Source organism: Pyrus communis, chromosome 15 (genome assembly GCF_041283825.1).
Source record: "Pyrus communis isolate YQ-2024b chromosome 15, ASM4128382v1, whole genome shotgun sequence".
Taxonomy (NCBI): domain Eukaryota; kingdom Viridiplantae; phylum Streptophyta; class Magnoliopsida; order Rosales; family Rosaceae; genus Pyrus; species Pyrus communis.
In genome coordinates this window covers 20,943,860-20,958,694 of record NC_142579.1, presented here as the reverse complement: position 1 = coordinate 20,958,694, position 14,835 = coordinate 20,943,860, and the positions used below count along the sequence as shown (strand labels likewise).

The 14,835-nt window shown below is 36.7% G+C and overlaps 1 protein-coding gene and 1 long non-coding RNA gene across 4 annotated transcripts; both read left to right on the top strand.

The window, feature by feature from the left end:
- The first annotated feature begins 4,108 nt into the window (after positions 1–4,108).
- LOC137708243 (1-aminocyclopropane-1-carboxylate synthase) lies at positions 4,109–6,361 on the top strand. The gene is made up of 4 exons (XM_068447282.2): positions 4,109–4,370; positions 4,495–4,626; positions 4,745–4,905; positions 5,084–6,361. The coding sequence occupies exons 1-4, from the start codon at positions 4,224–4,226 to the stop codon at positions 6,063–6,065; spliced, it is 1,422 nt and encodes a 473-aa protein (XP_068303383.2). The 5' UTR covers positions 4,109–4,223; the 3' UTR covers positions 6,066–6,361.
- Positions 6,362–11,257: 4,896 nt separating this feature from the next.
- LOC137727184 (uncharacterized) lies at positions 11,258–14,835 on the top strand. Of its 3 annotated transcripts, none has more exons than XR_015956359.1 (5): positions 11,258–11,489; positions 12,320–12,432; positions 13,335–13,390; positions 13,637–13,712; positions 14,504–14,835. It is a non-coding gene; the product is annotated as an uncharacterized LOC137727184 (long non-coding RNA). The 3 variants fall into 3 exon arrangements; XR_015956358.1 differs by having other exon boundaries at positions 11,258–11,501; XR_015956357.1 differs by having other exon boundaries at positions 11,259–11,451.

The following is a 14,835-nucleotide window of genomic DNA, read 5'->3' as shown; positions in this document are numbered from 1 at the left end:
AGCTCTCTTTTAGTGAGTTCTAGTGAATAGTTTAGTACAAATGACATTAGGGATTATTGTGGGAGAATGATCCCCTTTTATAGAAGAGAGTTTCTAGTTTTGTTCTGACATTGACACGTGTCGTGTTGTGATTAGCCTCTGATATCGACACATGTCGCGCTATGATTGGCTTCTGATGCCGACATGTGTCGTGTTGTGATTGGCCTCCTGGTTGGAGGAAAAGTCTTGTGGGTCCTTGACGGTATGCTGTTGACCAGTGCTTAGTAGTTTCGGGATTGGTCAAGTATGGTACAAACAAATGTTATTTAATGTTGTTTAATATTGTTTAATGTTATTTCATGTTACTTAATGTTATTTAATGTTGTTTAATGACTTAGGAAATTATAGGAAAAAAAAAAATAGAATTTTTAAATTTTAAAAAAAAATTTGTAAAAAGAAAATAAAAATCAAATATGATGTCAGCATGTGGCCTGGCCCGGGGCTGGGTGGCTGGCTGGGTTGGGCCAACCAGTTGGCCCTTTTTTGTCCAGTGGGGCTCACGAGCCCTTTGGCCTAGCCCTCAGTTGGAGACGGTTTTTAGGCTATTTTCGGCCCTCTAGCCCTCTGGACGCTTTAGTTAGAGATGGCCTTAGACCCCCAAAACTGCATTTTAGAAAATTTACAAACTTTTCATTTTTGTCCGTCTCATAGGGTTCTCATATGCCTCTCCATTCATTTCATATTAACGGTGGTAGCCTAAATAAGCACGAAATCGTTCACTTTGAGAGGCTTTAAACCATAAGTTTGTGAACCATGTTTCATAGCTCACACTCATGTTTTTCATCAAGTTCGTGGAGAATTACCAGGAACAACAAATACATGTGTTGGTTCATCCACAGTAAAGTTGAAGATTACCTACCACATGAAACTCCTGGTGGTCCCATTCATTCAAGATCAAGCCTCGACGACCCCTGAAGAAATTATAAGTCTAATTCAAGATCAAGAGCACAGCACCCTTGAATAAAATTCGCTCCAAAGGAATGAAGTAAATCCAAACCTTTGGAGGAAGCCAGAAAGCTCTCTGCCCAAAGAAAACATTCTTGTTCTTCATCAAGCTCGTGGAGATTCAACAACCACAAAAAAGGAAAAAAAAAAAAAAAAAAACACGTACCGATTCGTCCACTGCCATGTGAAACTTTTTCGTGGTCCCGTTTCATACAAGACAAGCCTCGATGGCCCTTGAAGAAAATTTTCAGCCCAATTAAAGATCAAGCCTCAACGGTCTTGCATCGACATCTATGTTGAAAGACTTCAAAGCACAGTGATCAAGGTACATTCACTATACGGAGGGACTTCAAAACGCACATTCTACACGTGACAGGCACATGTATACACCATGCCTTGAAATTGGGTCTTTTGTAGACATCGAAATTTTAGTGAAGTAAATGTTCACGAACACAATAAAATCTTGACGTGCCAGGACTTACGTGGCATGCATCATAAGTCTCACAAATCGTACATATAGCACGTGGCTCATCAAAACTGGAAGAGTCATCAAGAGTGACACGTGTCGACACTTGGCAAAAATTAATTAAGAATTTATCCTTATTATTTCTTTGATTAATTTTAACTTAAATCAAATTAATTAATTGATTTAAATTTAAAATGTGATTGATTAATTGATGGAGTCAAATCGCAAACCAAGCTTCGAATCAAGTTCTGGTTCTTTCATCGATGAATAAAGTCCACAATCAAGGTCAAATCCAACTGTAGGCAAGACTAGGAGAGCCTATAAATACGAGGCTCCAAGACAAAGAAATGGGTCAAAAATTCATCAAAACACCTAGACTCTCAAACTCCCAAACACTTAGAAGATACAGAAAACTCTTTGCATTCTTTGTCATACTTGTGAAGAACCACCAAGCACATTTACACGTGTTGGTTCCTTCATTGCCATAAGCCAAAACCCTAAGGCATTCATTCATTCGAGATCAAGTCATCGTGATTTTCCGATCAACAACACACACTTTTTTCACCTAGAAGATCGAATCACAGGATTCAAAGTTGTAGCAGAGATTGTAACCCTAAATTCATTAATACCAATTATTATTTTGTACACGTATTCTTGGGTTATTTATTGCAAGAATTTCGTGTTTACAACTCTTTTTCTAACACTTCCATCGACTTATAAGTAATTTAGGCTATTCTTATATTAGCAATTAATTTTTAGTGGAATCTCAACTTTTTTTTAATTATTTATCTCATGGAAAATCCAATTCTCCTCTAAATGAACAATTAACAAAAATAAAACTTTAACGAAAAACTTCCGGTACTGTTCATTTTAACAAAAAATCATATTTTTACACTAAAAAGTCAATCCTGATACTATTCACTTTATCCTTTATTTTGTCATTATCGTTAAAATTCAAAATTTTTAAAACATTTTTATTAGTTTTCCTTAACAAAAATGATTTTATTATAATAAATGATTCTAGTGTTTTCCTTGTTTTGTATACCTAATTATGAAGGGGATAGAGTGATGATGTTAAATGAAGAAAAAAGAGAGATGCCATTTTTGTTCGTACCGGATTTTCGAGGTTGACTCAAATCAAAACATTGTTTGGTAATTGGAGTACCGAGCATAAACAAAAACCTGTACAAACTTAAAGGTTAAAAAAAATGAGTTTTAACGAAAAGTTTTTAATACTGTTTATTTTAATAAAAAATTATATTTGTACACTAAAAAGTTAATTCTAGTATTATTTACTTTACCTTTCATTTTGTTTAAAATTTAAAATTTTCAAACCTTTTTCGTTAATTTTTCATAAAATTTAAAAAAAAAAAAAAAAAAATATATATATATATATATATATATATATATACCCGACAAAATTAGTTGTGGCTACTAGAATCAAGAAGCATATGGACCAGGGTGGGTCCCTTAGGCATTTTCTATGATACTTGTTGTCGGTAAGGTTTTGTAAACAAAACTAGATCCGAGTATTAATTCTTGTTTCTTTGTTTTTTTTTCAATTACAAGCCGATTAATGCTTCTATGTACACTTAGGTACTGTTTGGTACGTGGGATAGGACGGAACAGAGTGGGATAAGGCGTTCCGTCCCACGTTTGGTGTGCCTAAAATGGGTGGAACGAGCTGTTCCACGGGACGAGTTTTGGGTGAATTTCGTTCCACCTCACCCTCCTGGAACGACTGGTTCCACATCCGTGGAACACAAAATTATAACCTCTCTGTCTCCTTCTTCTTCCTCCTTGTTTCCATCCGAGGGCATCTTTGCTCCCGCTTCGTTCCGTTCCGTCCTGTCCTGTCCCGTCCCGTCCCGTTCCGTTCCGTCCCGTCCCGTCTGCATACCAAACGATACCTTACCCCACGCAAGTTTGTAGGTAATGCCAGGTAATGGTGAACGCTCTACCCACTTCCCAGTCCAAGCAAATAGTGAGAAAATAAATTAATGGATAATGTGAGAGAAATTAAATTTAGAGATAAAATTTATAAACTAAATGATATGTTATCAATAGGAATTACCACGTTTATCAACCTTTAAGTAATAAATCAATCATCAACTTCCATATGATTTAGTTTCCAAAACTTTATTTACAAATTTAATCTCTCTAGTATTACCCTTAATTAATTATTTAATGTTGATTAGTAAACACTAAAACTTCATTGCTTTGGGATTTGGGAATGTGTGAAGGTCCTTCTTGATCAATGTCTTTGCTTTGGACGGTGGAGCAAAAGCGCGTACAATTATCATGTTGTTTTTGGATTTTTATTGAATCAAAATACCTGGATCATAATGTTAAGAAAAAGAACCAAAGAAATGCTAAAGAGACTTTTAAAAAAAAAATGAGATTCTTCATAATTTATTTATCATATTTTTGGTACAATATTTATAATGTAAGCACATAAATTAATGTTACAATGTAAGATAACAGAGAAATCATAAAAAATGTCATTTTGAGATAATATTCTTATCATTTCTCAAAAATATAACTACTCAGTGTGACGTGGCATTCCTTTGTTAGACAAATAATTTCTGTATATTTAAATTTATATGATTACTTTTTTGCTATATATAGACCCCTCCAGTCCAACAACATCCAATATCCCATTTCAAACTTGTAATCCAAAAACCAAAACCTCGAACTCTCTCTCTATTGCTTTCTCTTCCTTTCCACACTTCTGTCTTACAGCTTGTATCCATACAGAAGAAAATTAACCAAAATGTGCATGTTATCCAGAAACGCTACGTTCAACTCTCACGGCCAAGACTCCTCCTACTTCTTAGGTTGGCAAGAGTATGAGAAGAACCCCTACCATGAGGTCCACAACACAAACGGGATTATTCAGATGGGTCTCGCAGAAAATCAGGTAATTAATTATTATAATTTACGAGCTTAATTTTTTATTACTACCATGCATATATGTTACTATATGTAGTTATATTCAGTATATAAACTTTGTGCGCATTTCAAATTTTTTTTTTTTTTTCCAGCTCTGCTTTGATCTTCTCGAGTCATGGCTGGCTAAGAATCCAGAAGCAGCTGCATTTAAAAAAAATGGAGAATCCATATTTGCAGAGCTTGCTCTCTTCCAAGATTATCATGGCCTTCCCGCATTCAAAAAGGTAAACGTATAAATTATAATAATTTATAGTATAAGCACACTTTTCGTTAATGTAATTAAAAGCTACTACTAGAAGCCAGTTGCATGTCTAACTCAGCTCTTGATTATTTTTCTTACAGGCAATGGTAGATTTCATGGCGGAAATCCGAGGGAACAAAGTGACCTTTGATCCCAACCACTTAGTGCTCACCGCCGGTGCAACTTCAGCCAATGAGACCTTTATTTTCTGCCTTGCTGACCCCGGCGAAGCCGTTCTTATTCCTACCCCATACTACCCAGGGTACGTGTCTTAATCTTCACTTCATTTTTTTTCTTTGTTTTTTACAAACAATTTGAAATGTAGGACCTACTACTTTTTTAGTATTCTGGCGTGGGGCATGAACTCCATTTCAGGATAAGAAATAACTAGACAGTAATTTCATCCCTAATAGCCGAGTATTTTCTTACGTGTCTTACAGATTTGATAGAGACCTCAAGTGGCGAACTGGAGTCGAGATTGTACCCATTCACTGCACAAGCTCCAATGGCTTCCAAATTACTGAAACCGCTCTGGAAGAAGCCTACCAAGAAGCCGAAAAACGCAATCTCAGAGTCAAAGGCGTCTTGGTCACGAACCCATCAAATCCATTGGGCACCACAATGACCAGAAACGAACTCTACCTCCTCCTTTCCTTCGTTGAAGACAAAGGCATCCACCTCATTAGCGATGAAATTTACTCCGGCACGGCTTTTAGCACCCCATCCTTTATAAGCGTCATGGAAGTTCTCAAAGACAGAAACTGTGATGAGAATTCCGAAGTTTGGCAGCGAGTTCACGTTGTCTATAGCCTCTCTAAGGATCTTGGCCTTCCGGGTTTTCGGGTTGGCGCCATTTACTCCAACGACGACATGGTTGTGGCCGCCGCTACAAAAATGTCAAGCTTTGGTCTTGTTTCTTCTCAAACTCAGCACCTTCTCTCCGCCATGCTATCCGACAGGAAACTCACTAAGAACTACATAGCCGAGAACCACAAAAGACTCAAACAACGTCAGAAAAATCTCGTCTCCGGCCTTCAGAAAGCTGGCATTAGCTGCCTCAACGGCAATGCTGGCTTGTTCTGTTGGGTGGATATGAGGCACTTGCTTAGGTCAAACACCTTTGAAGCCGAAATGGAGCTCTGGAAAAAGATTGTATACGAAGTTCACCTCAATATCTCTCCTGGATCATCTTGTCATTGCACGGAACCTGGTTGGTTCCGTGTCTGCTTTGCCAACTTGCCCGAGAGAACTCTGGACTTGGCAATGCAGAGACTGAAGGCATTTGTAGGGGAATATTACAACGTCCCTGAGGTCAATGGCCGCAGCCAAAGCAGCCATTTAAGCCACTCGAGAGGACAGTCGCTCAGGAAGTGGGTTTCCCGGCTATCCTTCGATGACCGCTGTCCTATTCACGGTAGATGAAAGGTAGCCTGGTCTGAGCACAAGAAACCGCTAAGTAAAATTACATTTTAGACCAAACATTTTTTTCTGCCAAAAAGTTAATTGGTTGAATTTTTATTTTCGTTTTAGTTATTTTTTTTCTCGGAATGTAGAGAAGTGCACTCGGTCCGTGTTTGGGGATGTGAAGTGGCTTTAGCTTCATTTGTAAAACTAGTTTCGGTGATTGTGTGACAACAATTTTCCTTTATGTCTTCGAAAACAAAAATTACTCCATTGTGATTATGATGCATTATTAATTCTATACAGTGTGATTAGTATCTTGTATATTCTATTATAGCGTGAACTCCCATAATCATATAGTCCTTGCCAATTGCCATATAGCATACTTAATGGCGCCACCGTAGTTTGCGGCTTGAGAAGGTGACTGACTCATATGATCATGTCATATATACGCTGCCGACGTTGGCCGGCAGATCTCCACTAATGCTTGAATGCCCTCTACATTTTTGAAACCGTGTGTAGGAAAGTCAAATTTTAATATATTTAAGCTTACGATCTGCTTCAATCAAAGTATTTTTGTGCGTTGGAGGCCATACTGTGAGAAAAGAAAGCCAAATATTGTGCTAGGGTTTCAAATAACTTTCCTTCTTTTGAGATGAGGTTCTAGCTAATGCATATGCGGTTAAGAACATAAACTTATGTGTATTCGAAGACTTGATAGGTGATGATGTACCTTTCACGTATTATAATATACGCAAGTGACATGTTTGCATATCCCATTTGTAGGCTATATTAATAAAAACAAATTCACTACTTGTAGTTTGAGTGAAATATGCTAAAATGCTTTTCGATCAAAAGCGGAGTTAGGAACCATTATAGGAATGGGTTATATATATATAGAGTACTTGCATCGCCATGAGAAAATGCACATCCCCACGAGAAAAAGCACATATTAATGGTATTCTCACGGGGCTAGACTCCTAGGACTATCTTGGATCATCTCGAACTACTCCTAAGCAGGATTTAGTATTGTCCTTTTCTAGTGTTAATTTGGACGAGAAAGCTAGACTGGTTTTCATTGGCTACCAGTTTTTCATAAATTGTTCCCTTGAGAAGTTTTGTGCTAGAACAGGGGCTAAGAGGATCTCCACCTATTAGTTGAAGACAAGGGCAAAGCAAGGGTAGAGGCACATAAGTTGCCCTTGCTATTTATACTTAATAGTATTTGCCTTTGGGCAACTCTAACTGTTGGAACCAAATTCGTGCACCTCCATGAGCAGTGGTTGAGCACAAATCGGAGCAACCTGCAAAACAGTGAAACAACAGTGAGCAAGCCAAGAGCCCGGGGGAGGACATGTTCCAGCCAAATGCTCTCCAACGGTCAAATTAGTGAATGATTTTAGACTCAAGCAGTGTGTAAGAGAATTCAAGTTTTTAGATTGCGTTACCATAGATGAACCCTAGGTGGGTGTATTTATTCTATGGAGAAAGATACCTTTTTAGGATAGAATCCTATTTCTAAGCCGGGAGAATCCTTGAGGATATCTAAAAGTAGATCCTCTTAGGAGTTGTCATTACTTGTGACGCACGCCAATCCCTAAATTGTAAGAACTCCAAGACTTATAGAATTTTATTGTGTCCATATTCGGCTCAGATCGCGTGTCTTGTGGATCAAGAATGGTCATCCAGCAAAGTCGCTAGGACTCCGCCTAGTGCCCCGAAGTCGATTGATGGTGGCATCGCTACTTTGTCTGATACAAATTTACCCAGAACTGGTGAGTCTATGACTGGACTTCCATTAGTACAAAAACATGTTTGTGCGACGGCAACTTGCTCGACGCAGCAAATTTCGTCGTGCAAAGTATGTTTGCACGACGCTAAACACCAAACATCACGCAAACATACTTTGCACGACGAAGACTAGCGTCGTACAAAACAGTTTTGCACGACGAAGGTGCACCTACGTCGCGCAAAGCAGTTTTGCGCGACGCCAATCTTCGTTGCGCAAAGTGTCGTCGTGCAAAGTATGTTTGCGCGACGTTTGGTGCATCGCGCAAGATTTTGGCGCCAAACCAAGAATGCTTTACCGTTTTTTTCTCAACTTTGCGCAACGCAGGGTGCACCTACGTCACGCAAAGCTGTTTTGCGCGATGTAGGTGAACCCTGCGTCACACAAAACTGTTTTCAAATTTTGGTATTCTTCCATTTTTTATATATGATTGTATTGAAATTTTGGTTAATATTACCCAATATTGAAAATTTTGATTTTTTTTGTTTGTTTGTGAATGACTAATTATCTGTTGGGATCAAAATATGCAAAAATTAAATCCATGATTAATGTAGTGACAGATGTGTTCATTCTTTGTTTTATGAAAATTGGGGCTTGTCAAGTGTTTCAATTTCTTAACGTGAGTTGGAGGGTTATTCATGATTCAAAAAATGTGAAAAACTTTGGAGAATTTTAGTTGTGAAAAACTTTGTACAATTCGTATCCCATCAAAACGATAGATTCCCTAAAACCTAGAGTTTATTTATACTTTCATCAAGTATTGTGTAAATATTTTAAATTGACGATCGAATCAGTTCGTTGTATTCATATAGGCCAAGGAATGTAGCTGTAAAAAATCATCAAAATCGGAGTTAAAATCACCATTAAATCATGATTATTCGTTTATAACCGTCGAAAAGTTTTGTCCCGTTACTTGATCTCTGAATGTTTGTTTTTTGGGATTTCGGCGTATGCGATCTCAAAATATATACAAACAAGTTTAACGGTTGGATCATTGAAACTAATTTTGTACAGTGCGTTTCCCATCAAGTTCAATGACATATATATTTACTAAGTAGATTTTAGGGTTAATCTCTGTTTACTATCCTGAGGTTTCGTGGTTTTCAACATTTGATACATGAAGTTTTTTTCATCCCAGAGTTATACCTCAAGTCTTAATTTTGGGACAATTTCATACATCTGTTAAGTTTTCCATTAAAAATTCTGTTAACTGATGATGTGGCACCCACGTGGACAATAACTGAGCGCCACGTGTCAATATGGGCCCACTTTAATATTAAAAACTAAAAAAAAAAGTAATATAAAAATAAAAAAATAAAAAGTTTCTGGGCCTTAAAGTCTCACCCATCTTCAACCTCCCCCAACCCCCTGCAACCCGTACCTAACCCCCTCTACAACCCACACCCAATCTCTTCCCTTCCATCTTCTACGCCATCGTTTCAATCGTCGGCAACCCCCGTAATCCCCTCCCCCATCCCTCCCCCCTCTCTTCTGCACACCCTATCCTTTCCCGCCCTTCCTTTCTCTGGCTAATCAATTCCTTCTTGTTTATCACCTTCGCTGCAAATAAGCACCCCTGCACCCCACCAAGGGACTTCAACTCGGCCAAGTAAACGGAGCCGAGGTTAGATAAAGAGTTGCCAGATCTGGGATTCGGATCAGATCTTGTAGATTGCGGACCAGAGAGGGTCGGAGGAAGAGGATTGGGGTTGGGACTTGGGGACTACGAAAGCGGGGAGGCGAGCAGAATGGGAAGCGGAGGGCTGAAGCGTGGATTCGGAGCTGGTTGTGTAGCCAATTGCTCTGAACGGCTCGAATATTCCTATTCTCTCTCTCTAGGGTTTTCTGAAGCTTGTTGAAAGACAATAAATAGAAGAGACAAAGAAGAAAATGGAGATGCCAAGCAACGATAAGAGGGACTGAGATGAGGAATGAGGGTTTAGGCCCATAAACTTGGTGGTGGTGGTGTTCATGGTTGTGGTGGAGGTGAAGATCTGGCTTTGGAGAGAATGGAGAGATGAAGTTGGGGGTTAAGGCCTAGAAATTAAAGTGGGCCCATATTGACACATGGTGTTCAGTTATTGTTCATTTGGGCATCACATCATTAGTTAACAGAAGTTGTAACGGAAAACTTAACGGATGTTTGAAACTGTCCCAAAATTAAGACTTGAGGTATGACTTTGGGATGAAAAAAACTTCATGTACCAATGTTGAAATAATGTAGCTGTAAAAAAATCATTAAAATCGGAGTTAAAATAACCATTAAATCATAATTTTTCTTTTATAACCGTTGAAAAGGTTTGTCCCGTTACTTGATATTTGAATGTTTATTTTTTGCAATTTTTGGCATATGCAATCTCGAAGCATATACAAACAAGTTTGACGGTTGGATCGTTGAAACTAGCTTTGTACAATGCATATCCCATCAAAATAATAGATTCACTAATACTTAGAGTTTATTTATACTTTCATTAAGTATAACATAAGAATTTGTGATATCCCCTAGTGTAAATATTTTAAATTGATGATCGAATTAGTTCATTGTACTCATATAGGATCAAGGAGTGTAGCTGTAAAAAAATCATCAAAATCAAAGTTAAAATAACCGTTAAAGCGTGATTTTTCGTTTATAATCGTCGAAAAGTTTTGTCCCGTTACTTGATTTTTGAATGTTTGTTTTTTTCAATTTTTGGCATATGTGATCTCGAAGCATATACAAACAAGTTTGACAGTTGGATCGTTGAAACTAGTTTCGTACAATGCGTTTCTCATCAAAATGATAGATTCACTAATATTTAAGAGTTTATTTATACTTTCATTAGGTATAACATAAGATTTTGTGGTATCCACTTGTGTAAATATTTTAAATTGACGATCGAATTAGTTCATTGTATTCATATAGGATCCAAGAGTGTAGCTGTAAAAAATCATCAAAATCGGAGTTAAAACTACCGTTAAATCGTGTTTTTCCTTTTATAACCATCGAAAAGTTTTGTCCCATTACTTGATCTCTGAATGTTTTTTTTTTGCGATTTTTGGAGTATGCGATCTCAAAGCATATACAAGCAAGTTTGACAGTTGGATCTTTGAAACTAGTTTAGTACAATGTCTTTCCCATCAAGTTCAATGGTATATATATTTACTAAGTAGATTTTAATTTATTTATTTTGTACTTATAACACTTAAGAAATTGAATGATATATGTGTAAAAAAAAAATGTTGTGGGTTTTTGTTAGAAAAATATATTATTGTGGGGTTTATGTAAAAAAAAAATGAATTTGAAAGGAGGAATGTTACATTTTTAGTAATTTTTATAATAATTAAAAAAAAAAAAAAAAACCTTGCGCGACGTCTTATTTTAATCGTTGCGTAAAACCACTTTGCACGATGTCAAAATGTATACCTGCGTTGCGCATAATTTTGGCGGTGCAGTTGTTAAAAATAGGTGCTTTTTTTCAAATTTTCACTACTGATACCCAAACTCTCTTCCCTTGGTCTCTCACTCGGTCTCTCTATTCCCTCTCGCTCTCACATCGCCCTCTCTCTCACTCGGTCTCTCTCTTCCCTCTCGCTCATATCGCCTTTCTCCTCATCCTCATCCTCTCCTGACTGCACTAGGTGAGAATCAAGCTTAATTCTTTTCTCGTAGCCAGCAGGTATAGACCCAGGTCAGAATCAAGCTTAATTCTTTATTTTTCTTAATTTTTTGTTTTTCTTCTTTCTAAGGTCAAAATCAAGTTTTAATGCCTTAATTTGAAGATTTTGGTATTGTAATTAGATTCAATTTGGAAAATTAAATTAGAAATTGGGGGTTTTAGTGTTACACCGAATTTTAGGGTTTTAGTGTTAAATCGAATTTTAGGGTGGTGGGCGGACTATGTCTTATCATTGGATTGTATTTTAAGTCGAGGATAACAAATTTTTGGACTTTGGGATTCCTTATATTTTCTCCGATACTGTAAATATTGGAGACTGTAAATCTGTGATAGTACTAAATTCCTTCAACCAGATGATAACTTTGTGATTCTATTATGTTCTGTTCTGAATTTAAGTTTTCTTGCATGATTTTAGTCTTCTCTGTAGCATGCAAAACTTCAATTCCGGAGTTGGCAGCCTCACACCAATTCCAAAACAAATCCATACATAGCTCAGATACTGAGATTTTGGAATATTCTGCATTGTACAATTAGATGGTGTTGCCTACATGGTGATACTTAAAATGAATTTAATTTGTTAGTGTGCACGACTGCTTATAATGTCCTTCTCTTTATCGCTTGATTATCTCAACCTTAGGTAATTAGTACTCAGTGACGAGAAAGTTATTGTTTCTTTTGGATATATCTCCTCGGCTTGATTATTATATTTGTCCAATTTTAATTTTGGAATTTTTTTTTCAAGGAAAGATAGGTTTTGGCCAATTGGTTTCCATTGCTATAGCCTGCCTATATTTTCATTGTGTGCTGATTGCCACGTGATTTCCATTCAGAAACAAGCTACCCAAAAAGATGTGTTCCAGTTGTTTGCTGAGAAGGTGAGAGACAATAAGGATTTGGTGTCTTGGTGGGCTGTTCTACAGGAGACACGCGTGGAATATTTCAGGTGAGCTAACCTCTTAATTGTTCTTGTACAAGTAGCTTGCTGCCCTTGCAATTGCAGGCTCTGCCTTTTAGTTTTTTCGTTTCATCTTGGGAACCACTTAAGGTGACTAAATCCGGCTTTTCTGTTTCAGCATATCTGCATTCCCTATGTACTCCTACTCTTTATGATCATACTACGCTTTTTATGTTTACTTTGTATTTGTGTACTGTTTACATGTGGTGATATTATCATACCCTTTTGAACTTTTTACTTTAGATTGCAATGTTTTGATTTTATATTTATAGAACATTGAAAACTATGGAGGAAATGGGTGAACTTACTCAAAAGTGTTTTGAAATGCCCCTTTAGTAGGTTTACTTATGTTTAAATATTTTCTTTCTGTATGCTTTCTTCTCTTCATGTATTTTCTAACCACCACACACTACATCTGGTAAATGGTTTAATGTTATTTGTAAGACCAAGTATTTTCTGAGAATGATGCTTTCTTTGCATGGACTTTTGTAAAACGAAGGCCTCTCTGGCAAACACTTCTTTCATTTGTCTGGTCGATGGTTACATTGGCAATATGCTTATTTCCTGTTTATCTGCATCGGTGCAAGCTACTAATACTCTACTCATGTCTTGGGGTCCTGCTACTTTTTTTTTTCTCTACTAGTTTGTAAGTTCTGAACTTCTGGTCATTTGTTTTTAGTTCAAAATATCATTAGGAACTTTACATTTTCTTAAGTCTTATTGGTTTACAATGATGTGGATATTAGAGTATAAATTATGTTCATACCACCGCTATTCAAAATGATCACTATTTTATTACACTTACTGCTGTGTTGGATATAGCGGCAATTTTGCACATTAGTGATGTGGTGGACAACAATATGCCTTGCAATTGACAAATCGAATTTCAGGGTATCATAAGGTAGCTAAAAGGAAATCTAGTCTCTACACTCTTATTTTTACTCAGGTACTCAATTTCTCTCCCTCTCTTTGTCCCTATTCAATGTTTTCTCTGTAATTTCTTGAACCATTGGTTTTTTAACTAATCTTGTATTGAAATATCATTGCTCTAATTAAACAGGTTTAGTTATTTTCTGAACATCGTATTTAACTGGGTTAATGTGCATGAACTTTTCAAGTCATTTATTAGTGAATTTTGTAAATACCGTGAAGTTCTGGTTGTAATTTGTACGGGATGTTGATTTGGATGAAGGGGTAGCACAATTTGTAAGTTTGCGAAGCCTGGAGATCCTGAGTATAATCCGCCTGTCCAAAAGGGCGAAACTCCTGTAAGTTTTTTACTTGAATCACTTGTATGAGGACTTAGCATTATGAAATCCTTGTTTGTATTGACATGTATCTGTTTTGCTTTGTGGGATTCAGACACAATGTAGGGCTCGAATACACCAGTTAAGGCTTTGTAGAAGTTGAATGGTTGTGCAAGCTGTTCTAATTTCTGTTTTAGATATATTTCATATCATCTAATTTTGTTTCAAGTTTTAAATGTGTTTATGGGTTTGCATGATGCATGCATTATCTGTTTATCTTTCTTTAGCTACATGCTTGCTTGAGAGTTATTAGAGGATGAGTTTTGTCTCATATTTGCAATGCACCTATGTCATAAGATACACTTTTAGGATTAATAAATGGATTAAGGCAGATTTCCAATATATTGCCAACTATGACGACCTTTTATCCTTTAAACTTTCTCTCTACCTTAGTTGGCTAGCTATGAACTTGATGATATTGTCATGATGTCAATCAATTTAATCATTGAATTACTACTTTTATTTCAAATGGTAGCTACAAGCCAACCTTATCTTCCATGTACTTAAGCTTTCAATTTTCTTTGAGAACTATTAAATGTAATGAACTTTGGTATTACCTTTGTTCCCTTAATCTGTATATTGCCTTTGTTTCCTATATCTTCTCTACAACCTATTGGAGTCTAAGTGAGAAATGGCTCAATTATTACGTTTTATCACATGGCAGCTCATATTTAGAACAAAGAGGGTGTGTGGTTTTGGTGTAGTGATATTTGTATCATAATTAAACTTGTGGTTGTGTGGTTTTGGTGTAGTGAGATATGATGAGTGATGAAGGAGCTATATAAACTGTAGCGAGTTGCATGAAGTAGTGAGATACATGAAGGAGCTATATGAAGGAGTGATGAAGGAGCTTCAAAGGGAATATGCTTTTATCTGCACGTCTTCGAGAGAATTCAAGTTTGTATTTTTGAAGTTTGAGGACATGTGTTAATATATTCAAACACATGTCTTAGGTTTGTAATGAATGTATTGACTTTACCACATCGATCTTATATGCATTTGTTTTTATTAATGATAATACAAAATATTCATTAAACAATGCTTAGTGGAAATTTTACCAAAAAGCATATATTTCTTGCCTCAA

Coding starts and splice junctions, on each gene's coding strand:
- LOC137708243 (XM_068447282.2), top strand. CDS start 4,224: ATGTGCATGTTATCCAGAAACGCTACGTTCAACTCTCACGGCCAAGAC. Junction 4,371..4,494: donor TGGGTCTCGCAGAAAATCAG/GTAATTAATTAT, acceptor TTTTTTTTCCAG/CTCTGCTTTGATCTTCTCGA. Junction 4,627..4,744: donor GCCTTCCCGCATTCAAAAAG/GTAAACGTATAA, acceptor TTTTTCTTACAG/GCAATGGTAGATTTCATGGC.